The following is a 26,858-nucleotide window of genomic DNA, read 5'->3' on the forward strand; positions in this document are numbered from 1 at the left end:
GAAACTAACAGACGTTTCATTATTATTATTGTTAGATTTTTCTTTTTTTTTGAACATTTTCAACATTTATTTTGAACCGTCAACTAAGCAGTGTTTATGATAAACTTTCAAAAAGTGTAACCTCTTGCAGGGTTAATTTCATGCATGCATTATTTTATAGAAACGTTATTTTTATAACACATAGAAAGCAACTTGCTTTGTTAATAGATACCGCCATTGTACAAGGTGCCTATACCACGTGACATTTTGTGATCAGCGTGAGACAGAAACACCAATACAAAAGATCAACTCTTTGATAAAATCATTATTTTTTATGGGATAAAATTTTTTGGGCAAAATCATTTTCTTTCATTATGATTCGATGTGGCCATACCACGTGGCTTTTCGGCTACGGTACACGCAGATTTTTCACCAATTCAGGTATGTTTTTATTAATAACTTTGCTGTTACGTAACCGATTTTGATCAGATAAAGCCTGGAGTACCCCCAATTTTATCAGCTACCCACGTTTAATCAAAGTTTTGAAAACCCCTGAATGGTCCTTAATAACATTCGACAATAATATAATAATAACATTTTTTTCATAGCCTGGGCCGAGGGGAACGGTACACACTCACGAATCACAACAAGCGATTTCAAGCAAGTTGTACGGTTTTTTAATTCTGTTTCATAGAAAAATGAATGCTAAATATTATAGACTTACTATGTCCAATGTATCTAGTAAATGCAGTGATGTTCTGCATATTTTCATAAAATTATCTTGAAATGGTACAGAACAGACTGTTATTTTAAAAGATTTCCATACATTGGAATATTTGTATCACTAGACTTTCAAACAATATTTGATGTCATTACTTGTACTCTACCATATTTGATTATTTCATGATTAGCAATCCAGTGCAGGGAAATAGTATATTTAATTTTTGCATGTCTTTTGTTACTAAAGGATTTTGTACTGTTTACATAACATACGTGTATTTTGTGTTGCGTTGATTTGTTACGTTTAGAAGTACATTTACTTATATATTTTTTTTTTACTTTTTCTTCAAAAATTTATTTTTAAATCCACCACTTTTTCTCCTTTGTAATTGTAACATATACTTTGACTCTAGAAAAACGATCAGGAATACAATATGGAGTTGCCAAAATACTCTAAAAAAACGGGGCTACATAAACTAGAGAGGTTTTTCACTAAAAAGATATATAGAATAAAAAGAGGCTATATAGTTAACATTTGGTCCGACAGCGTTTCGTATGGGATGATCACATGGTGAAAACCCTGGAAATTCCGCATCTTTTAAGTCCCTAGACCCTAGCACATATTATGATATTCGTACAATTAACATAAATTTACGTGTCAATCAACAGCTGGCTTATCAATGTTTTTTTTCAATTTACTTTAAAGTTCCGTCATAATTTCAAAACTTGAGTAAGTTTCGAGCAGTAAATTCTATCTCTTATTTGTTATTCACAGTCTATTCCCATTCTAACTATTGCATTGGCATCTACAAAGTTTTCATTTTTTAAAGTGATGGTCACTGTTTTGAGAAAAATAATATTATTAGTTTTTTTTTAATATAAAGGTAAATCATTAAAGATAGAGAAAATTCTTATCATATAGGCCTTTTAATTTTCGGCTGCTTTTATATCTAATAAATATAAGGATATTGAATGACTGTAGGTTTACTATATTTATTGAACAAGTTGAATAAAATCATATTATGCGAGCCTCTGGCGAGCATAATATTGTTTTATTCAACGAGTTCAATAAATTTAGTATTGAATCTACACAAATATAATATTCTATTTATCACATATTCAAACAAGAGAACGATTAACAGTTAAAACAATTCATATTTTATATGCCCAAAAGAATTTTGGGCAAATTATGATATACCCCCTGGCGTCCGCCCGTCCGTTTGTCTGTCTATCCGTCCGTCCGTCTGTCTGTCCGAGCAAACATTTTGGGTTTAGGGGCTATATAACAGTAAAGAGAACAAAAGAGAACAATAGGTTCATTCCGTGATCAAAGGGTTTATGGGCTAGTAGCCCTTAAGAAAACAAAGAAAATAACAAAGAAAATAGCCCCTAAACCCAAAATGTTGGAACGTCCGTCCGTCCGTTAGCAATTTGGTTTCCGGAGCATAACTTAAGTTCCATTTGGCCCACAATATTCAAACTTCATAGGATGATTGTCCATATTGGGTAGAAGACCCCTATTGATTTTGGGGTCACAAGGTCAAAGGTCAAGGTCACTATCACCTTAAAACTGAAAACGGTTTCCGGAGCATAACTTAATTAAGTTTCATTTGGCCAACCGTGTTCAAACTTCAAAGGAAGATTGTCCATATTGGGGAAAAAAACCTATTAATTTTGGGGTCACAACTCACAAGGTCAAAGGTCAAGGTCACTATTACCTTAAATTGAAAATAGTTTTCGGAACTTAACTTAAGTTTTATTTGGCCCACAGTGTTCAAACTTCATAGGATGATTGTTCATATTGGGAGAAGACCCCTATTGAGTTTGGGGTCACAAGGTCAAATGTCAAGGTCACTATTACTTTAAAACTGAAAACAGTTTCTGGAGCATAACTAAAGGTCTATTTGTCCCACGATATTCAAACTTCATAGGATGATTGTCCATATTCGGTAGAAGACCTCTATTGATTTTGGGGTCACAAGGTCAAAAGTCAAGGTCACTATTACTTTAAAACTGAAAACAGTTTCCAGAACATAACTTAATTTCTATTTTGCCCATAGTGTTGAAACTTCATAGGATGATTGTCAATATCGGATAGAACACCCCTATTGATTTTGGGGTCACAAGGTCAAAGTTAAAGGTCGCTTTTACCTCAAAACTGAAAACAGTTTCCAGAGAATAACTTAAGTTCCATTTGGCCCAAAATATTCAAACCTTATAGGAGGATTGCAATTTGAAGGAGGTAATACTTTATTTAATTTATGTCATATCTTAGAACCTTCAACCTTTCTAAAAAACACTTTCGGGCATGTAATGCTCTGCCTAGCGGTGCTCTTGTTCATTGACGCATCTATAGTGTAACACTGACATTAGCGCGTTTATATATAAATAGCGCAAATGACGTCACGTCAAAGTGTTATTACACTAGTGTAATATCGTTTTTATTTGTTTGGGTCGTCAGACCAAACAAATAATGGTAGCGAAATTTCAGACCCTGATATTATTATTTGCAAATACCGAAAGTATTCCAGACTCCTCGAAGCGGTTACTTCCCTTCATATGTACATTAACGCCGACAAATGAAGGGGAGATCACTGCGTAAAGATTGTTGAATGACAGGCGCATATATTTATGTAACGAAAAAATATTTCCCGATTGGTCGAAGATTTCTAACATTGTGTTATTCTTATTGATATACATGCTTATATTCAGCTCCATGATTATTTACTTCAGTGTTAAACAACAGGTTTACCGTGAACAAAATATATCGAAATTAATAAGGGTTACAAACTTTAATTTAGAATACTATGGTATTCTTCATGCTGTTATCTTATAACTCCCGCGGTCGAGGGCTTTACACGCTCGCTTTGATAGCGAGAGGTCTGGAGTTCAAATCCCAGTTCAGGCAACATTTTTCTTTTCTCAAGCCAAATAAACATTGAATTGAATATCAGTGCAGTGTTGCAATTAGTTTTATAGCCAATTTACTATAGTTATAACACTGGAAACAGCATTGGTGACACTATACAAACAAATTGGTTTATAACCTTCACCTTTCTGTCATTCTGAGACCCAAACAAATTCAGGGCTTCTGTGCTTTGATTATTAAATGGCTCTAGCCGCGGTTTATGTGATAAAGTTATTTACTATAATACATTACTACATGATTTAATTTGCACTGTTTGGATTTCCTATATAAATAAAAGAGGATATATAGAAAAAAGCACGTATATTTCAGCAAAATACACACACTAAATTCTAAATAATAATAGATTTAAGAGTACGTTTCCTTACTTGGAAAATTAAATTTGATGACGTTATTTTAAAATTGAAAAGGCAAATTAAAAAAGTCAACATATTTTTCTATCAACAGCAACTAAAGAAAAAGCTTTTTACATGCAAGCGCACGATCCTGTGAAGATCAAAGCGTTTCACATACCCTAGTCGATTTTAAACCTGGCAATGACATAAAGTTCATAAAGTACGTAACAATTAATGCACACATAAACATTAACATTTTAGGTATATATGAAAATCGAATTTCTTGAAAAAGTTAAATTTTGAATAATTAAGCTTTTAGTGTAATGATACCTTGCAAAACATGTCCCAGGGTTTACGTAGGACTAGTTGAAATATGTAGAGGTTATAACATGGGGCAAGTGTGCCTTTAGTCCATATTGGCACATTTGGTAACTTATTTGTCCGAGGGCTTTAAATAGCGATTGTTCTCATATATTAATTAATTGGCTGTCCGTGTTTTTCGATTTTATAGTCTAAATCCATCAAGCGATTCGCTAAAGATTTCAACGTCCTTTCGACGGCCATTTTTAGCAATGCGGTTGTCAATTACGTAACGTGTATACACGCGGACGTTCTGCCGTTACTGTACAACAGGTGCGTGATAACCGGAAATAGCCTCAATATGGCACACCTGGCAAGTGCGCCAATATGGCTTATTGGCACACTTGCTCAAATACGGGATTTTCGCATGTCATATTCAGAAAAAAGAAACGCATTTTCATTACTATATAACTATATATATTACTATATATAGTAACATATGCAATAAATATATATATATTTCAACTAGTCCTACGTCAACTAGACCCTGGGACATGTTTTGCAAGGTATCATTACACTAAAAGCTTATTATATATACAATGTATGAGATAAAGACACTAACATCATAAGTAAAAGCAAATTTTCATATATTTTTAAGATTGATTTCAGTTATACCTAAAATTTGAGTGTACCGTATCTTTTAGAATAACAGTGTGTTCCGTGCCATTTCAACATAACTTTATTAAAATATTTTAAAACATCACTGCATTCACTAGATACATTGGACATAGTTAATCTATAAGATTTAGTATATATTTTTCTAAGAAACAGTGAAAAAGGAATGAAAATTCAGGGGTTTAAACTTTGATTTACCGTGAGTAGCTAATATGATTACGGGTACTCTGCGCCTTATCTGATCCAAATCGGTTGAGTAAAAGCAAAGTTATTAAAAAACATACCGATAAGATATTTTTTTAAAAATGTGTGAATGAGCGGGCCGTACACTTTTCTTCTCTAAAAAGATTTTGAGGAAAAACTAATCCTGATTGACTTTACCATTGAGTCACGCTGTACAGGCACCGTGATTGCATTATATTGTAATTTTGGCGATTATTCTCAAAATTATATATGCTGATAATAATAAAATACAAAAACACAAGAAAAACAACCTATTATCTCCATTACGTATCCGTCAAATTAAATTTAAGTCCTTTTAAGAATGTTTCGTATTACAGGTACTGAAATTTTATATGTCGCTGATGAATAAATATGGAAATGAAAGACAGGTAATTACACTTATGCAGTATTATTTTATGTCTTTGAAGCTAAATACAAACACAATTATTGAATTCCACTTTTTTATCTATCACTCGTAAAACAAAGAAATTACAAGCAACACCCATTGCCAAAACCTTGTTCACGCACACAGTCAACCAAGTGAGCAACTAACCGGCAGCAAACTAGTTAAAATTAACCGCCAGCAAACTCGTTAAAATAGAAAAAATACAAAATACCTTAAAAAAAACTCACCATGGAAAATTGAAAATGATGCAGGCTCGGTTTGATTGAGCCTATTCATATAGTAGTAGTTGTAAGCTACCGTCCACGCCCCCTAGCACCGGCTTAACCAGAATTCAACATTTAACATGAACAGGTAAAATTTTATAACATCCACACACGTGTTCATATGGCGGTTTACACGGAACCTTCTATGTGGCACATTATTGCAATTCCATGTAAAACGATAGATAATTGCGCGTGTCCTAAACGATACTCTCGGCCGAATGTTTTACTAACGTTCATTTTCTTACATTAGTGTATTCACTGAGCTGCGAAGGCAGCATACTTATACCAAAAAACCAATGTGCGTTAGTAAATGAAATGGCATTTTGAAACGACATCAGAGTTTATGAAGCCTGCATATCACAGATAAGCTGTCAAGAGACAAAATTAAAAAGCAGGCAAAATATCCTAAGTGTGATGGAATCACAGCTCAAATATAGTGGGGCGGGAAATTGAGAAAATAGTGCAAATGGTGATACAAGCATGAAACTTTCAGGAAATCATCTTAAGACCATGTAGATGTAAAAAGTGAAGTGGGTCCAAAAATATCTCCGCTTATTCAAGATGGCCGCCATTTTCAAAATGGCCGCCATATATATTTCACGTACATAATAGTTTATTCCGTCAAACTATGTATACAGGCCTTAAACTTACATTAAAGCATGTGTAAAGTTTCTCCTTTTCAAAAATTTAAATCTTACAAAATTCCGCTTAGATACCTCTTCAAAATTCAAGATGGCGTCCAATATGGCCGCCGATTTTGTGCAAAACTGTTATTTCATTTTAAAGTATAATGTGTTGTAAAAATTTTGGGCGTTTTTATATAAAAAGTGTTTTAAACATATCAGAAATAATCAAATTATGTTTATAATAATGAAAATAAACCTTTTTTAGTTATTAGTTTCATAAGATACTGTATTACAAAAGAATATATGTATACATGTATATTTATATGTCACAAGAACATACAATATTGATTTTATTGAATGCTAATGTCAATGTAACAATCTTATTTTTTATATGAAAATATTCCAACATTGTCTTTTGCAGCTAGGTCTGTTTAGCTGCAGTGATATTTAACAGTTACATGAGCATAGCATAGTGCAAGGTAAATTTACTCTGAAGCAGCTGCAGACTCTAGTTTCACATGCCTTTTTCTGACAACCACATTTTTGTAATTCTTGACAAGATATAGATATTACTGGCATTTGTTTATTATCTAAACATTCCCACCCCCATTCAACAACATCTGGCAGAATTTGTATTGCAGTCATTGATTGTGCCCATACATGTCCCGCCTGATGTACAGCACGTTTCACATGTTGATGTAATGCGTCTTGAGTTGGTGGAATTCGGTTGTAGGGTCTTTGTTTCTTGGCAAAAAGATCAAGCCTAGCTTGATTCACATGAACACATGAGCTAGACCTGTCATATAAAAAAACTACAAATTGTTCAAGAATGTCCATATTTTCAATGGTTACAGAATCAGGTCGATTTGACAGCTTACAAAATGTTTCGGTAGCATCACCATATACGCTCCACGTGTTCCAAGCTGACAACTTTCCTTTACCACTTAAAGACGAAACCGTATCACATCCAGTGAACGCATGAAAAAATGGAAGACCTAATGCTCTCTCTTTTAGTCTGTGCACAATATCATGTATTGGAACCCATCTAAAGTTTTTGCCATGACCAAATGAGATCCATAATTTACTTAAGTTAAGTTTATTAAAACTGAAAATAGCTATCACTACAACATCTGTGTCTGTACTCTGAATTATAACCTGTCTTGCTCCTGACATTGCTGCATGTTTGGCATGCACAAATATACGCGTATCTGCTTCTTCATGATTGCAGGGTGAAATTTTATCGATATTTAATAAACTTGTAGTTAGAACATTTTCATCCTTTGTTACAAAAACACATCCATTGCCGGTGAACGGATGAGCTATTATTTCATCAGCTATATACTGAAACAATCCAGACTTGTTTTCATCCACTCTTAAAAATGAACTCCAACCAGTAGGTATTTTACTATTACTTGTTATCTTTCGTCTTGCACCTTGTCCCCTTTTCTGTCTGGTGAAAGATTTCAAACTGCTTTCAAAATATCTATCAAAAATAATGTCTGTTCGTTTATACTTTAAAGTGTAGGCTTCAACCTTCCGAATGACAACATTATTTACGTACCCTTGAAATGTTTTAGAATCCCTTGGCGGATTAGCATTAATCATAGCAGCTCTATCTACAATAATGCAATCTGCATCTGGTTCAACCTGGGGTTCGCTTATTTCAGACTCTAAAACTTTCATTAAATCTGACTTTGTAGTTCCTGGATTCAAGTTACCATAAGAGCTCAATGATGGTGGGGTAGGTGCATTTTCATGGCTGAAAAATTCTTCCAAGTCACATCCTCTTGCCTAACATGATATAAACAATCTAGAGAAAAGACTTTCACTGCTCTTTTGGGCTTGGTCTCCTGGTGACTTTTCCTTTCCTTTTCTACCTATCAATGGTAAGTTGTTCTTCTTGATAGGGTCATTAAAGGTAGATCCTGCCTTTTTCTTAATGTTGTCCCAAAACATATGATATTGTTTTACACCGATTTATTTAAGGTTTTGTATTGCAGAAACAGTTAAAGTGTCAACTACTATGTTAGAGTCAAGTGTTATTAGATCATTTGATTCTTCCATAAATGGATTACCACGGTTGCGAATTTCTTCCATAAATGATAAACAATTTTTAATAAATTCTCTTTCGTAAGCTTGTGATTGCATATGATGCTCGCGTTCGTTTCTTGACCAGTGGCAAGTCCTTGAAACTCATTTACAACTCTATTAAGTTCAGGACCAGCTATCGTCCATCTTCTAAGAGCAGCAGGGTCTTCAGTTATTCCAATGATTCCCCCGTCACCTTTTACCATAGCATTGTTCTGCTCATGCGCTTGGTCAATAGCTATGAAATTAAATTCTCTATTTGTCTTTTTTATTGTAAATTGTCCATTTTGAAAAGCTTGAGCTACATCTTGAGCTTTGCTTTCAAGCTCTAACATGTCTCTTAAGTGAACAGTTAGCCACCTAGCATAATTGACATGGTCTAGGCTGAACATATATGGTAGAATTTCGCCAAGTGCCTCCTTATAAAGCAAAAAGTCTCCTTCTCTCAATGCGCGAACAAATATTAACATCAAAAGTTCCAAGTCAATTATCATGCTCCAGTATTGGAAGAGAGAACGAGACTTATTCATCTCCTTTATCCAGTCATGCATAACAATGTCACTGTTTTCATTTTGAGTTTTGTATTTTTCAAATGCCTCACAGCGTAGCATTTGCATACTACATGCAGTTATTTGATGTGCTTGCCTTGTTTTTGTCACACTTGAGGCTGTAAGGAATGAATTGGCTGTTCCTTCTGAAGCAACCTTTGCTTCAGCTAATACATCAGTCCATCGACTCCCCTTCAGAAGCTCTCCAAGTACCTTCAAGACAACCATTTCTATATGAAGGCCCCCGAACATAATTACAAACATATTTTCTCCATATATCTCTGGCCATGACCATTGTATTTGCTTTGCAATGGCGAACAGGGGTTGGTCTACAGCCATAACTGGTGTCTGTGCAGGATTTAAGAAATTTGTTACTTCTCTTATTTTATCCATACAATGTTTGATAGTTGTAACAGTATGAGAAGAATCAGCCAGCAATGGCAACATAGCATTGATACAGACGCTGATTTGTTTTGCACGTTGCTGTGAAGCATGATAGGTAGGCCATGACATATTCAAATCTTTAACGTCATTGACATCTAAGTTTACATGATTTAGCCATTGGTACTCATATTCAAAGTGTTTTGAAAAAATGCTATCTGTGTCCAGAGTACTGATATTTATTTCACAGTCTGGTGGAACAGGTTTAGATCTAATTGATGCTGGTTTCAAATTTGTGTAAGAGGCTGGTAACTCTGAAACCTTTTTGGAAATAGATTTACCTGATATTGTAATTGACTTGCGTTGTATACCATCGTTCTCATTAATCGGATGCTGAAAGACAGACATTCCAGTTCCATGAAATGATGATTTGGCGGTCGTAGATCCAGGATTATGGTCAATATTGTCAGCCGCTGCAGTTGTGAATAAACCTTTTCGGAGATTTCCTGGGCAAATAACATTTTCTTCAGCATATCTGCACAAAGTGGCTTCACTAAACTCACTTGAAAGTTCAAGTACACGATCATACGATATACATAAACCATATGAATGAAGCTCATCTATGAGTTGTCTTTTCCTCGTCCTCGTATATATAAGAAGACCTACAAATATTGGAAATGGTGTTTCATATTTCTTGCTATGGTAAGTGCTAAATTTATTTGGTCTACAATTGAACTGCAGCAATTGTGATAATGCAAGGGTAGACTTTGATGCTGTTTCTTCAAGCTGTGTTGCAATATTTGAACCGTAATCTAACATTGAAACAAGTTCAATTAAACTTTGAGGTACACTTTTCTTTTGGCAGCCTTCTTCAAACTGGCCTGTAAAATTATATTTTGTATTTAACATTTGGCCCCTAACCTGTTTTGCAGTATTTGAAAGTTCCTTAGCATTATCATAGTCACATGCTTGAACAATTGTCGGTCCTATATCACTTTTAAAGGCAAACACTATTTCCCGTCCACTTTTGTTTGCTTCAAGTAAAGGAATTTTCTCGAGTATTCTGTCTTTAAATCTAAATTTATGTATTTCATTTAAGAAACCTAACTGACGTAGTCGTGCTACAAACATGTCATATAAAAAAGACAATTTGAATACAACTATCGTTCCATCTGTATTACGTTGTGATTCGTAGATATACGCTTCAAGTTCAGCAAAAGCGAGCTCAAATGCTTCATTTTCTAAACGTTTTACTTCATCTGAAGACATTGTTTGACTGTTCAGGATTGATCTTTCTCTATTATAGATCGAAACTAAACATTTTGTATGATATTTGACTTCTTGAGCTACAACATCCCCAGAACTAAGCTTAGCTAACAACTTCTTGTCTTGAAGAAACTCTGCTGCTCTATTCAGACGTTCATTCAGTTGCATTGTCATCGCTTCTCTAGTACCATTTTTCCCGAGTTCCTTTTCACAAAAGAAACAATAGGATGATGTTAATTTATCTGATGCACGACATAATGAGTCACGCCTGGCATTTTTGGAGGGAACATCTGGGACATCATTAGTTGCGGCAATTTCCCTTTTCAGCTTTTGATAATTTTCCAGCTTTGTGTCCTTAAATTTCAGTTTACAACTATTATGGTATTTAGCACCATTTCTTCTAAGAGTTTCTTCTATACCATCACCTTCATTTAATCTTTTAGTGTTTAATGGTAAAGGTAATCTATTGAGTATTTCAAATTCGGGAATGTTAACTGCTAGTTGTATATATCCATCAGTGTGTTCAATACATTTGGCTTGTGGACAGCTTAGCTTTTCTTTTGTAACTGTCTGACATAAACAACACTTGGACCAATCTGTTTTAACTTCTATAACTTCTCTGTTAGACAATTTTATCTGTTTTGACATCATTCAGCAGTTCTGTTTTCTGATTAACCTACAAGTATCAACAAAGTTTCTTTTCAAAACATGAATTCATTGGTAAATTCATTAATAAAGATATTATGCGTTTTGTTTATTTAAATCTGGATATTCATTTATCAATGATTCATAAAATATACTAGTCAGCAGTGTTTGGAAAAATAACATTCTTATATTAATATATTTTGTGAACAAAAGTATTAATAGTTTTACCTGATTATTAAAGGACAAAAAGGTGAATCATTTTTACATTACATGAATGAGTCAATGAAATAATTATCATCTGCCACATTATAAATGGAATAGGTACATAAAAGGGGAGTAACTATTTTTGGCTTTATCTGCAAATATCACACAAAAAATAAAGGGATGTAACTATTTAAAATTCATACTTCAAATATATGATATGCTCTAATATTTTATTTAAAAATTGAACTTACCTACTGAAAATTTCTTTCTTGAGAAAACCGACGTCGGTTTAACTACATGTATATTTTTGTTCAGCAATTAAGTTGCTAAATTAAAAATACATTACAAACTATTTTTGCCTGAAGAATAATCACAAAGTGCATACAAAATTGTTGTAAACAATACAATATTAAAATACATAAATATATATTATAGAAATATACAAGTAACGGCAGAATTTTCTTCATTACTCATTTAAAGACCAGACATCTTGAAATCGGACGCCATTTTTAAATGAAATTAAGGCTTAAATTTTCTATTTTTGTACTTTTACTTTATTGTTGAAATGCTTTGTGTATTGTTTTCAGCATTCAATGTTTCCTGTAGCTTCCTATAACAAATATCATTGCTCTCTTTAACGTAAATCAAATATATGTCAAATTTATATGGCGGCCATTTTGAAAATGGCGGCCATCTTGAATGAGCAGAGATATTTTTGGGCCCACTTCACATTTGACATCTACATGGTCTAAAGATGATTTCCTGAAAGTTTCATGCTTGTATCACAATTTGCACTATTTTGACAGGAAATACCTTATTTCCCGCTCCACTAATATAAGGAGCTAAAATACCACATGTTATAACATGTACGCATAACAATAATGTCGTACAGTGAGTTAGCCAATAGCGGATCATAGCCAATAACGGGTCAGTCAGTAATTTAATAAATTATTTTACTTAATGTTTTGAACTTAAATGTTTTATAACCTAACAGTCATGTGCATTTGGATGTTAGCTCCTCGACAGCGAAAAAAAAATGTAAACATCCGGATAATTCTAATCAGATTCATTCAGATGCTTTACCAAGCGTTTCCGTTTGTCGCGAAATATTGCGCCAGTAACAACACAAATTCGCAGTCGCTGCTTAATTGCTGAAAAACCCCAAAAGATATTAGATCAAAGCTGGTAGGTATTTGATGCCCAATATGTTAACTATCTGCAGCAGCAGCCGTTTAAAAAATGCATGAGGAATTATAGTGATAGCGCTGGTCAATTAAATTGCATCACGTTGCCCAATAGCGGGTCATGTAATTTGTCCAGGAAGGGACCGCCTCAAAGTTATTCAACAGGTTTAAGAAAATATTTTCTAAAGCAAATTTTGGTTTGTATACAAATAAATATAAAATTTAATTTATTTATGTTATTATTGCAAGTGAATTATGCAGTCCATGCTAAAATATGGTGTAGTATAAACTGCTGCAACATTGAAATACTATTGTTTTAGACTAGATTCTAAAATATTATTTTTAACTGTACAGTAACTTCTTTATTTTTAAGTTATCCATTTTAAACTTCAAATACATGTTTTTTATCATCACCCACAGGATGTTTGACAAAATTTATTACTTTAGCACACATTTTTTTACAGAAGAGCTTAGAATTTTGTTTAAAATTATTATTATTATTACTTCTTCATTTCTTGTGGTATCTACTTTTATCTTCAAATGTTTGTTACTTATTATCACACACATCACATGTGATAGATTTATCACTCTAGCATGAATATTTTTGTAATCACCCCCCCCCCCCCGGACTTTTGGTTATTGTTCTTTGTCATTACTCACATCATGACATGACAAGCTCATTTGTTTACTTGTTTTATTGTTTCAGATTCTAATGCCTAAGGGAAAGAGAAAAAGTGTTCAATGTAGTCCAGCCCAGAATGCAGCCTCCTCAGTGGTAAAAAATACAGAGGGAAGCGAATGAGTCCTGGGAAAGTGCAGAGAGTGAGACGAGCCCTATACAGTGTAAGTAACAAGAGTATATCACTAAGAAAAGCTGCATGTGACCATGGACTGTCATACGGGTTTTTGCAAAGGAGATACAGTGGGGAAACAGACATCAACACTATGAAAGGTCCTGCTACTGTTTTCACTGAACAGGAAGAAACATCTATGGCTGAGTGGTTAAGTGAGATGGCCCAGAGAGGCTTTGGCCTCAGAATGTCTAACTGTAGAGCCTGAATATACAAATATCCACGATACTGATGCCTGCTTGGTGTGGTTGCCGCCACTTGAGTCATTCCAAACATTGTTACATGATAGTGTCACTGACCAAAAACGCCAGCTACGGTTGCGAGATGTAGCAGGACTTCCAATTGGCCATGTTCCACGAGGGATAGCTGGGGTTTTTTCGTACCATTATGGACAAAGGACATATCGAAGCTGAAGTTACCGGTGAGCCCACTCAGAGTTTCCAACCATGGCCGGCTCCAAGTTCTGAAGGTGGTGGGGTTGTGTTGCCATGCAACTATATTATATTTCACCCAGATATTGAGAGTAATTTTCAAAAACTTTCTGTAATGTTCGATAAAATCCCAGAAGGCCCTGCTATGACACTGAACAAGGAATAAACATGTGTAAATTTTCAACTCTGTAAAAGCCAATTCAGCCTAACAATTCTATCATTATTTTTTTCAAAGTCTTGTTATTTTAAGGCTATCACTTTATTTTTTCAAAGCTTAGTTATTTTTAATGTCCATTTTGCACTTTCCAAAAGTTACTTATTGGTCATATTTCTGAACCATTTTTAGTTTCCTTTTTGCTTAGGTTTAGTTCAGTAAAAGTTAATTGGTATTTTGTATTAATTTACTTGCTTTATCACAATGATTTTATATTCAAAGGTATTTTTATCAGATGATAAGCATCTCATATGATATAAATCCATATTACAACATATTTAAACTCATTTTTGCACTTTCGACAGAATTATTAATCTTTCATACACATAATGTGCCTGTAAATGACTGAAAATTCATAATTTAACCAAGCAAGTATTGTTTAATAATCTAGTCAATATTGTTTTACATCATTACATGTATTTTTTTAGGTTTGACATTGAACCAAGTCAATATTGTTTTACATAATTAAATGTTTTGGTTTTTTTAGGTTTGACGTTGAACCAAGTCAGTATTGTTTAATGATCGAGTCAATTTTGTTTTACATAATTACATGGGTTTTTCTTTAGGTTTGACTTTGAACCAAGTCAGTATTGTTTAATGATCTAGTCAATATTGTTAAACATTATTCACATGTGTTTTTTTTTAGGTTTGACGTTGAACCAAGTCAGTATTGTTAAATGATGTAGTCAATATTGTTTTACATCATTACATGTATTTTATTATAATTTTATTTGTTTATATCACAGAGTGTACTCAATAAGAGAAAATCAGTTGACAATTTTGTTTGTTTGTTATTCTTAGAAAGTGTATCCTCATAATGACCACATAGAAGAACATGCAAATTTCTTGAGACTGCATTTTAACCTTTTGATTCACAACAAGAGACTTGTGTTACAGTTAATTAAATGGAATTTTACATAGAATGTGCACAAAATTGCTTCGATGAGCTGCTTTGTCCCCTGTAACCCTGAAAATGAAATAAATATGTTATCTACACAATTTACAATTCATTGAGCAGATATCTAGATCAGCATTATTACAATCATTATTGTTTTTACCACAATCATGCAGCTGCCACTTGGATTCTTTACTTATTGGTACCCTTTTCACTTTAATACTCAGCGGTAACACATAGTTGTGTAATATTTTCCTGGTTAAGGGAAGAATTTGACAGATAATTAATGTTTTGAGAAAACCCCCCGTTCGTTTATCACGTGACCCGCTAATGGCCGATTTGACCCGCTATTGGCATGTTTACAAAGGGTTTGGAAACGGTAAATGCACCACGATGCATTCAAAATATGAATTCACAAGAAGTATACAGTAAAAGGGGAATAAAAATACTTCTTATCATCATACATTTATATATAAATCTAAAAATCGTTCGTTCATAAACACTAAAAGTTTCGCTAGTGACCCGTTATTGGCCAACTCACTGTACTAGACAATCTTCAAGGATTAAAAAATATAACAGCTTTGATTATATGTACGGGGCGACTTTTTACGGCCTCAATACGGCACTTATAACACTGATGTGGCAATAAAATACAGAAAAACAGAATCCCTGAAGTAAAACACAAATTATCATATAGATACATATAAAAAAAATAACCCAGTGACCGTGACAAAAGTACTCAATGTCTTAAAAAATGACAGAGCAGAAAGAAAATCGCATAACAACGGCTCGAAGAAAGAATGGCAGAAGACGAAAATTCAGTCCCGATCGGTTTTACGAACTGTCCATTACAAAGTCTCTCAATTGGTCTTCCAGATGTTACCAAGCGGTCCAACTGTATTAGGGTTGAACGCTAAGCATGCGGTTTGTACGGTGGCACAGAAGTGACATGTGTGTGTGTGTGTTTTTTTTATTTATCTCCAGCGCACGAGGTACCATGACGTACACAAGTTTCTAATTCTTGCGCACGAAATAATTAAGTGGAAGTGGTGCTCACGTGATACTTTGTCTTGGACACGAGTTACCAAGTCGTGGGCACAAGATAATAAAGTGGTGCGCATTAAATACTATGTGTGGTTACATGTTACTAAGTCGTGCGCACGAGATAATTAAGTGGTGCAATAGGATACTATGTCATGGCCACAAGTTATTAAGTGTCGTTCCCACGACCTAGTAACTCATGGCCACCACTTAGTAACTCGTGGGCACGAGATACTATGTCGTGGTTACGACTTAATCATCTCGTTTCCACGACTAAGTAACTCGTGAGCACGAGATATAACTCGTAGCCACTAAGTATCTCGTGGTCATGACATTGTATCTCGTGGCCACGTCTTTATTATCTCGCTGCCACGACAAAGTAACTCGTTGCCACGACAAAGTAACTCGTAGCCACGACTGAGTAACTCGTGGTCACGACCTAATTATCTCGCTTCCATGGCTTAGTAACTCGTGGCCACGACATAGTGTCTCATGCCCTAGACTTAATTATCTCGTGTGCACGACTTAGTAACTGGTTGCCACGACATAGTATCTCGTGCGTACGATTTATTTATCCCATGCGCACGACATAGTATCTCGTCCTCACGACTTAATTATCTCGTACCCACGACTTAATAACTGTGGCCACGACATAGAATCTCGTGCGCACGAGATAAATAGAAACACACACACATGTCACCTCTATGCCTTAAAAAGTAGGGTCATACAAACCTCTTTTAATAAAACGTTTAACAATTTTTTTAAAGACTGCAGAAAAATTATCGTGACCCAAGATCGTACGAAGTTTTTAAATCACATCTCCATAAAAAATCAGACTTGCTAATCCTTCATCGTAGAAGTGTTTAAATGATACTAAATCGAAGTAATGATAATATAAGATTTGGTAAATTATTTCCTTAATTTATGATAGCGGTAGCAATGAAATTTATGTGGCTACAAATAAACCCGATAAGATATAGCATGCAGGGATAAGTTTCAATATAACTGTGGATAATTTACTTATACCAAAACTAAAGTCATATTCGTGTAAATAGTATTGTTATCGACTGAAATATATCGAAAGCTGATGTGCTAAAACTTCAAGAATTCATTTAGTCAGTTGAAGATATAAGTTGACCTTCCTTGTCTGAACCTAAAAATTATCACGAAAAGCAAATATTGGAGCATATATTCCCAATAACAGACCAGTTATAAAATAATGATTGTATTAATAGTCGTCCTACTTTATCTGTTGGTGTAACTCGGTTGCTTCTTTACTTAGTTTTTTTGTCTTTTCGTTCAAACTGAAACGTGATTTTTGTTACATCACCGACATAATATGCATGACATGGGTACGATTCTCTTCGATGTTATTTGTATGAATATGTTTGCTTAAATATTTATGTTGCAAAGTTTCTGTCCGCCTAAGGATGCGTCCTTCGCGAAAATCATTTGCTTTTTAGGAGAAATTTCATAAGTAACTGTTATATTTGTTAGACCTTGATCAACTACTTTTGTTATAAATATTATTTTACCATTTTTGTTGTTGCTTCTTTATAAAGTCTACGAACATTCGATATGACATCTTCAAATAAACTGTTATGTACATCCTACAATTAATAATTGTTTTTTTCCAGTACCACCAGGAACTTGTTGTTTGTTCTCTGTGTAATGAATGCTTTCTTTGAACTCGGCATAGTGTTTCAATTTGCGACTTTCTACATTACACTTTTGGACACATTTCAAAGTGGCCGGGCTAAAACTGTAGCTGTACAATCACTTCTTGGTGGATTTACCTTGAGTTTGGGTAATAGCTTGTTTATTTGTCTTAGCAAACTTATTTTTAAGCTGGTTGAGGTCAGTTACCTAATTTTGATTTATTTTTCTATCATTTTATTAGTGCCTTACCGATTTAACCGGATGGGACTTTAGGTTTACACTTCGTTCGTCAGCAAGTCTGTCCGTCCACAAAATTGAATACCGTGATAATGCAAAAACACTGAAATAGTTTTATGAAACTTGATATTTGGGTAAATTGCAGTCTGGAGATAATGTACCATTTTTTTTCTTTTTATGTTGAAAAATGTTGTTGTTATGGTAACAATTAGACTTAAACTATGGCAAATTTTACACAAAAACTGAATCCCGTGATGACACAATGAAACTTGAAATATAGGTAGATGGCAGTCTGGAGATTATGCACATTTTTTTTCCTATGTTGAATATTTGGCTGCTATGGCAACAAACAGACTTAACTATGGCAAATATAACAATATTTGTGATAAAGCAATAAGTACTGAAATACATGTATTTTAATGAAAATTGTAAAATGAATAAATGGCAGTATGGAGATAATGCACTTCATTTTAAGCACATCATTTTAGCTCGACTTTAGAGGGTATATTGAGAGTTGTCCTACTCACGTAGCGTCCGCGATCGCGTCTAGATTTCTGATTAAAGTTTTTACACAGTTTAATCTACTACAAGTTCTTTATTTGCTTCAAACTTCAAATATGTGTTTTTGATCATCCACCACATCATTTGTAAGAAGGCTCACAACTCAATATTATTAGAATCCCCCCTCCCTTTTTAAGTTAAAAATTTTCATGAAAAAATATTTTTTATAACTTCTCTATTTCTTAATGTATCTATTTCAAACTTCAAATATATGATATATGTGTGTTGTTATCACTCAAATCATGAGTAAAACGATTCAATACTATAGCTTGACTATAAGAATAATTTCCGCATTGAACTTAGAACTTTTTCTAGAAATTATTATTTTTTAATCAAACTTTTTCATTTCTTAAAAGATTTACTTTAAATTCCCACACCTTATATGAAGGAACTCCACTGAGTTTTTTTTATGACATGACAGGGCTGTATACATTTTTCTAGATTAATGTTCCATCTGATGAAGGTTTAGACCAATTACATGTGTGCGAAATTTCAGATGATTCGCTCACTCAGTTTTTCCAGAATAAATATTCTCATTGTAAAAAATAGCCAAAATTGAAAAACGTTACAACGCTTTTTACACTAATCTGGCTAAGAACAGCACAAAATTACAATTTTCAATTTATTTCTGAAAATATTACTAACTAATCGTTTGAATATCTTACTGTTTTAAGAACCCCTACCGGTCTATGAAAGAAATATAAATTTTATATTTTCAGGATTTTAGACCTCAGTGGAGTTCCTAGTATGACTAGCGTTCATATTCTAAGATTTAACTTCTCCTTAATCTTTGATTTTTTCTTATTTATTTTTTTACTTTCTTATTACTTCATAGATTTACTTTAAATTCAAAATATATGTTCATTATCAAAACTACCTCATATGTGATTAGATTTATAAGTCTAGCGCCTGAGTTTCATTGATTATTTTTGTTTTGAACTTGAAATTTATTTGAAACTTGTACTACATTTTTTATATTTTCTTCTTTATAACTATAAATGATATATTTGAAAATTGTGATTTTTCACTTTTTATGCTCCCCAAAAAAATTCGGGTGAGCATATAGTCGCCGCCTTGTCCGTCCGTCCGTCCGTCTTTCCGTCTGTCCGTCCGTCCGCTTTTTTGTCCGGGACATAACTTTGAAACAACAAGAGGTATCAACATGAAACTTTGTAGGTAGATGTATCTCATTGAGTAGGTGTGCAGTGCATAAGAACCGTAACTCTGCCTTGCCTAATTTTTGAATTATCCCCCTTTGTTTATTTTTACTTTTTGAACTTTGTCCGGGACATAACTCTAAAACTATAAGAGGTATCAACATGAAACTTTGTAGGTAGATAGATCTCATTCAGAAGAAGTGCAGTACATAAGAACCGCACTCTGCCTTGTCTAATATTTTAATTATCGCCCTTTGTTTTTTTTACAATTTGAACTTTGTCCGGGACATAACTCTAAAACTATAAGAGGTATCAACATGAAACTTTGTTGGTAGATAGATGTCATTAAGTAGGTGTGCAGTGCACAAGAACCGTAACTCTGTCTTGCCTAATTTTTGAATTATTTACATTTGTTTATTTTTACTTTTTAAACTTTTTCCGGAACATAACTCTAAAACTATAAGAGGTATCAACATGAAACTTTGTAGGTAGATAGATCTCATTGAGTAGGTGTGCAGTGCGCAAGAACCGTAACTCTGCCTTGCCTAAGTTTTGAATTATTCCCCTTTGTTTATTTTCACACTTTGAACTTTGTCCGGGACATAACTCTAAAACTATAAGAGGTATCAACATGAAACTTTGTAGGTAGATAGATCTCATTAAGTAGGTTTGCAGTGCACAAGAACCGTAACTCTGTCTTGCCTAATTTTGGAGTTATTGCCCTTTGTTCATTTTGACACTTTGAACTTTGTCTGGGACATTTCTCTAAAATTATAAGAGATATCAACATGAAACTTTGTAGATAGATAGGTCTCATTGGGTAGAAGTGCAGTGCTAAAAAATCATAACTCTGCCTTGCCTTATTTTGAAGTTATTGCCCTTTGTTTACTTTTACTTTTTGACTTTTGTCCGGGACATAACTCTAAAACTATTAGAGATATCAACATGAAACTTTGTAGGTAGATAGATATCATTGGATAGAACTGCAATGCTTAAAGAACCTAAACAAAGCCTTGTCTAATTTTGGAGTTATTGCCCTTTGTTCATTCTTACACTTTGAATTTTACCCGGGACATAACTCTGAAACTATAAGACATATCATCAGGAAACTTTATAGATAGATAGATCTCATTGAATAGAAGTGCAAAAAAACACCGCCTTGCCTTATTTTGGAGTTTTTGCCCTTTGTTCATTTTTATATACTTTCCTGTGTCAAAAACCTCGGGGAGCATCATCCGGTTCAACCGGTTCTTGTCTTCTTTGTTTCTGTAAATTAAATTTAAGATAATTAATATAATTGTTCTTTTAAGTCTAGCATTTTTTATTTCAAGAGTTTTTATTCTCTTTAGTTTAAGAATGTTAAGATAATAATCAGGGAAGTTTAAAGATTTATCCTTAGAGTGTCTATCAGTCCGTTTTCTGGCCGTCCCCCAAAGAAACTGTTTCCTGAGATCACTTTTAAAGAATTTGGAACTTTTCCAGTAAATGTACAAAAAATAGAGAAAACATGTGAAATTATAAGCTGTACATCTATCCTGAGAAAATTGGATCATTTGATTATCTGTTGTATAAACATAATTTCCTCACTAGGCAGGGAAACTTAACACATTACTATGATACATAAAAACTAAGAATTCAAAATAATATGTTCATTCATGTCTTTCACAATGGCACAATTGAATGGCGACGGCCCTTCAGAATATTGTGGGGGTTCTAACCGGCAGTGGACTTTCGTATTGCTTGCAGTACTATGATAATTGCTTGTTTTATAGTGCAAAAAGCTTTTTAACTTCTTTTTGAGAAAGAAACGTTAGAATTTTTTGCCATATTGCTTGCCTTGTCATTTCATGATGACTTACCAGTAATAATTCATTGTTCCGCAAGTGACTGACTATATATCCTACATGTTTCTGAAATGGCGATGATAAACAAATGTCTATAAGATCAATTATTACGAAATAATTTTGCCTCGCCCTATGGTCGAACCAATGATAATACTCTTATATTCTTGAAAGGTGGAGAGATTCGGATCGAGAGACGGATAGCTATAAACCTATCGTTTTATGTCATTTCAGGTGTTTTGAGTGGAGTCCTTGTCACTAAAATAGGCATACGTTGGGTAATATCTATATCCTGTATACTCGTTCCTGTTGGATTTTTTGCATCCTTCTTTGCTACAAGAATAGAACATTTATACGTATCCCTTGGTATTACAGCAGGTATTGCATTGTTGTTTTTTTTGCTCATTAAACTCAAATAAGCACTGATTGATACTGTACAAACTTGGAATTATTCTCAATTGAGATCTTTTAACATACAAAGTTACATTGATATTATTACCCTTAAGAGGAACTCAACTAAGGTTTCTTGACATGAAGGGGGTGAAATTATTTTTTCGGGGGATATTTGGAACGTTGAGAATATGTTTGTCAAGATTAATAACATGTGTGCAAAATTAAAGATCCATGAATTGCTTTTAAGTCAAATTGGACTAAAATCACACAAACATAGATTTACAAATTAATACTGAGAATATTCCTATATTAAATTTTTATTTTTTTGCAGTTTGCCTTACCTTAGCACACAATGTGATCTATGTAAGAATTTCAAATTCTATAGATCTCAGTGGAGTTCATTTAAGTTCAAATAACAATTTTATTTACTTTGTACATTATGTATTGCGTTTTATGACATTATAATATTGCATGAACAAGAAAAATGGCTTCTTTTCACAACAAATGTCGAAATTAGATCATTTAGTAAATATTTCTCATATTATTCTTACCTTAGTCCATAGCTGATATATTCTTAAACTTGTATAAAGGAGTTGATACGCATGTTTTCATATATTTTAGATTTCAGGGAGTCTTAAATTTATGCCGAATATATTATATATAAGTATTTGATTATATTATACAAATGTATATTTTATAATTGTCTTAAAGTTTAATAAAATTATTTAACAAGTGGTTATAAATCCAGCATGTACACATGTATCATAATACAAATTTATTTTAATTCGATTATGTTGGAAGCTGTAAGCTTACTGAAACACTATCGAATCCGTTCCTGGAACCTACCAATACTAAGCAATTAATGTAAGTTATTTTTGCTGAAGGAAACAACGACTGGCCCCTGACAGGGTTTCAACCAATGCGGTGAACAATCCTTAAATTACTTGTCCGACGCGTTAACCACTCAGCCATTTCGCCATTAAATAATAGTGTTATTGTGGATTAGTCGAAGAAACGATTTTTCAATTTATTGGTCGTGTGAGAGCAACTGGGCGCTCAAGTTATTTTTCTTATTTGTATACATTCTATAAACACTGTCGACAAACATTTCACTTACAATGTTTGGTGCTTTTGCGAATCCAGCAACTTTTAATGTACATAAAATCATCTTTTAGTTTCAAGGCCGCACAATGTCAGTGCCTTATCAAAGATTCGAATGTAATCAGCAAAATGTTACTCTATATTTCTATTCTTGTAATATAGATGGTTACTACCAACATTGAAGGAATATACAATATGCACTTCATGCATGAATAATTGGCAATTTGAGAAATACATATTTACTGAAGAAAATAATTTCTTTTAAACGAATGTTTTGCGTATTTACAAGATTTTTTTAACTTTCTTTTCAGGTATTGGAATTTCATTATCATATGTCAGTTTGATTTTGTTAATTGGCAGAATCTTTATCGGCAAGAAGAGAGATCTATGCATTTCTCTCCTAATGGCATCTTCATCATTATCTGGTGTAGTCTATCCATACTTTATTGACTGGCTACTTGTTCAGTACGGACTCAACGGCTCATTCCTTATACTTGGAGCTGTTTACTGTAACAAATTTCCAATGTTAGTAATTATCTGGGCAAACAAAACTTCAATAGATAAACAATCACTGACGCCCAAATGTGAGGAAGACAAAGAAACTTCAAATGGATGTACGAACACGAAAAACAAGTTTAGAGGCGATATAAGTGAATGGAAGGGATTCGGTAGCAATTCTTGGCGTGGAATTTTCGCACTTGTTATTTACAATGTTGCTAGCACAATTTCAAGACTCATTCCAGGCTTGGTAGGACAGATAGACAGTGTTAATCCCTTTCTTATTCCAATCATTTCAGCTATCATTGGTTTTATTGGACAGTTGATTCTTTATGTCGGAAGCAGCTATGCTTTGTTTGCTTTATCCGTTTGTTTGTCAGGTTTAGCAATAGGTGGAATTCTTTCATCTCAGCATATTCTTGTGTTGAAAGTTGTCAGGATAGATTTTGTCCCAATCGGTTCTGGATTGCTGATTACATCAGCGGGTGTATTGAATTTTGGAATTGGGCCTCTATTCGGTAAGACTGGGACATTCATTACATTCTGATCCATTTTTCCTTTTTCATTTACTTTGATTGTATGTAGGAATGAACAGTTTTGACGAAAACTGATATTATTCCATTATTAGTGATGCATCAATGATAACATATCGATCTTTACTTAAATGTTTTAAATTTAACTTAATTCCGAATTTGAAGACTTTGATATCAAAAATACTTATGGCATTGTTATATATCAAAATAAATTGTTTTAAATGAAACTGTACGAATTACTTTAAAATAGTTTTATTTGTTTGTTACTTTCGAAAAGCAACTAAACTAAGAAATAAGCTTGTTAACAAACTCTGTAATGTTTTAAAGTGACATTATGCCAATCCATAGGTAAACGATGACTGTTCTGGTAAATTTCAAAATAACTTTACTTTGTGTCATTCTACCCCTACAAACGAAGTTATGGGGGTATATAGAAGTCAGCTTTTCGGTCGGTCCAATTCATACTTCGGACGAAATATTGTCATCAGATTTGGTACTTAGCAAATTAACTCATGAAGACCCCAGTACGGATTGGTGTTAGATCCCTGGGGTAAAGGTCACTATTACTAAAATAGAGAAAATTGTTTCTGGTCAATAACAACAGTTAGGAATGAGATATTGTAATTAAACTTGCTATATAGCAAGCTTATATGACAACCCGGGTTAGGACTGTTTTTGGATCCCCGTATTGCTAGTCATGGCGCATTACCGCTGCCGTCCGCAAATTATAACCTTGATCATAACGTTTTAAGTTCTTAGTGTATTGTCTTTATACTTAGTCACAACAACTCTTGGGACAAGACCTTTAAGCAGGTTAGACTAACCTTGACAAGTCGTCATAAATGACCTTGACCTTTTATGTCAAATGCCTACTTGTAAATTTTGCTTGATTTTTGCTAAATTTGCTATAAGTGACTATATTTTTGTTATTTTTGAATGGATTGTTTTCAAACTTATTATTGAAATTGTTCATTTTTTGCTGTTACTGGTTATAACTTTGATAGTAATGAATGGATTGACTTCATATAAAGAAACAATAATCCAATAATCTTTAGGATAAGAACTTTTTGTATTTTCAACTCAAATTGACCTTGGCACATTTATGACATTGACCTTGAAAGTAAAGTTATTAAAATTCTCTGGGTTTTTTATCATTGACTGTAACTCGGTAATGAATCAATAGATTATCTTAATACTTGGACAAAACACTTAACAAACTACTCTAAAGGTTGAACTGACTGTGACATTTAGCTTTAAATGACTTTGACTGCAATATTTGTGTTAAGTTGTCAAAATTTTGTTATTTATGTACGGACTTGATATATACGTGCACAAAATAACACTAGTGACCAAACAAACATTTTGAATAATTTAGATATGACTTTGACCTTTAAATGGCTTTGACTGTCAAATGATTGAATTCTGCTTATATTTCCTTAACTTTGTTATTTTTAATGGAAATGATTCATGCTTAGACAAAACAAGAAGTGTAACTTGGCGGACCTATTAATATAAAAATATTAAAAAACATTTTTTTTTGTCTTAAATTTTCTTTTTAAATATTTGTTTAAAACGTTTATTTATTTTCTTTTAGAAAAAAATAAAAAAGTCGAGCGTTGTCGCAGCCCGGTGGTGGCTATTGTTACAAAAGTTAAGGTTGCTAGTGGGTGTATGACTCGCCATAACTGTAATATTTGTTTTCAATTTTAGAATAAACGTCACCTGAATAAACGATCTCATGATCTAGATAAATATCTAAAATATCATTCTGAATTTATTGGTAATATTCATTGCAGTCCTTTTATATTTTAGGCAGTTTTAATAATTTACCTAAAAGTTCATTCTTATATTCATGTAATTCTTTTACGTTCTCCAGGTAGCATCAGAGACAGTTCCGGTTCTTATGGTATCGTTGTTCTGACAATCAGTGCACTTCTGGCGACTTCTGCTGTTTTTCTCACAATTGTTCTTTTCAAAAGGCGTTCTAGTGTTGCCAATGGACTGAAGAAAGAAACAATAACAATATCTGTAATTTCAGTCTCAAAAACGACTCAAAATTGATTTTAATCTACAACAGTGATTAATAAATAAGACAATTTTTGTTATTCTGAAGTACGTATTTATTTCTGTTTTATAAGAGACGTAAGACAATATTTTACTTGTGATTTAGGTATCACAGATATAACATCAGAGATTTCATTCAACACATTTTAAAGCTTACATACATATGGTTTTGGCTGCTTTTTTTAATTTGTTAAAATTTTACCATTTTCATGTTTAAATGTTAAACACTGCTTAAGCTGGTGCTAGGGGCCTGAACGGTTACTTGCAAGAAAACTAGAAAAAAAAGCCAAAACCATCGTTCTTGTTTCGGCGCCATATGGCCTAAGTTTAACGTATTATAAGACCACACCAAATTGTTTTCTTGTTCGTCGGATCACAGGAGCTTGACATCCTATCCAAAATTGAAATATATAAGCACATAATTAAGAAATAACGACAAATATACCCATCTATATATTAATAAACACACGGAATGCAACGCCTTTTGCAAACTCGATACAAATTTTATCTAATTTTATGCGTGGAAATTCAAAATGTCAACATGTGCCTTTAGGGTGCCTTGCTGGTGTGGCTGGATTGTTTCGGGTGCTGTGTTCTGTGAAGGTCGCCTTTGC

The 26,858-nt window shown here is 33.5% G+C and overlaps 1 protein-coding gene across 1 annotated transcript; it reads left to right on the forward strand.

Moving 5' to 3' along the window:
- On the forward strand, positions 1-26,292 carry LOC132727860 (monocarboxylate transporter 2-like). The gene is made up of 5 exons (XM_060713448.1): positions 1-420; positions 17,838-18,007; positions 21,890-22,033; positions 23,461-24,165; positions 26,057-26,292. The coding sequence occupies exons 1-5, from the start codon at positions 362-364 to the stop codon at positions 26,239-26,241; spliced, it is 1,263 nt and encodes a 420-aa protein (XP_060569431.1). The 5' UTR covers positions 1-361; the 3' UTR covers positions 26,242-26,292.
- The last annotated feature ends 566 nt before the right edge of the window (positions 26,293-26,858 follow it).

The sequence above is a fragment of the Ruditapes philippinarum genome, unplaced genomic scaffold, assembly GCF_026571515.1.
Source record: "Ruditapes philippinarum isolate M1 unplaced genomic scaffold, ASM2657151v2 ctg84_1_1_1_1, whole genome shotgun sequence".
Lineage (NCBI taxonomy): Eukaryota > Metazoa > Mollusca > Bivalvia > Venerida > Veneridae > Ruditapes > Ruditapes philippinarum.

What these genes read in the sequence shown, in the direction of transcription:
- LOC132727860 (XM_060713448.1), top strand. Translation starts at nt 362, where the DNA reads ATGTGGCCATACCACGTGGCTTTTCGGCTACGGTACACGCAGATTTTT. An exon ending in TGGATTTACCTTGAGTTTGG is followed by an intron (nt 18,008 to 21,889) that starts GTAATAGCTTGT and finishes ATGTCATTTCAG; the next exon opens with GTGTTTTGAGTGGAGTCCTT. An exon ending in TGGAATTGGGCCTCTATTCG is followed by an intron (nt 24,166 to 26,056) that starts GTAAGACTGGGA and finishes TACGTTCTCCAG; the next exon opens with GTAGCATCAGAGACAGTTCC.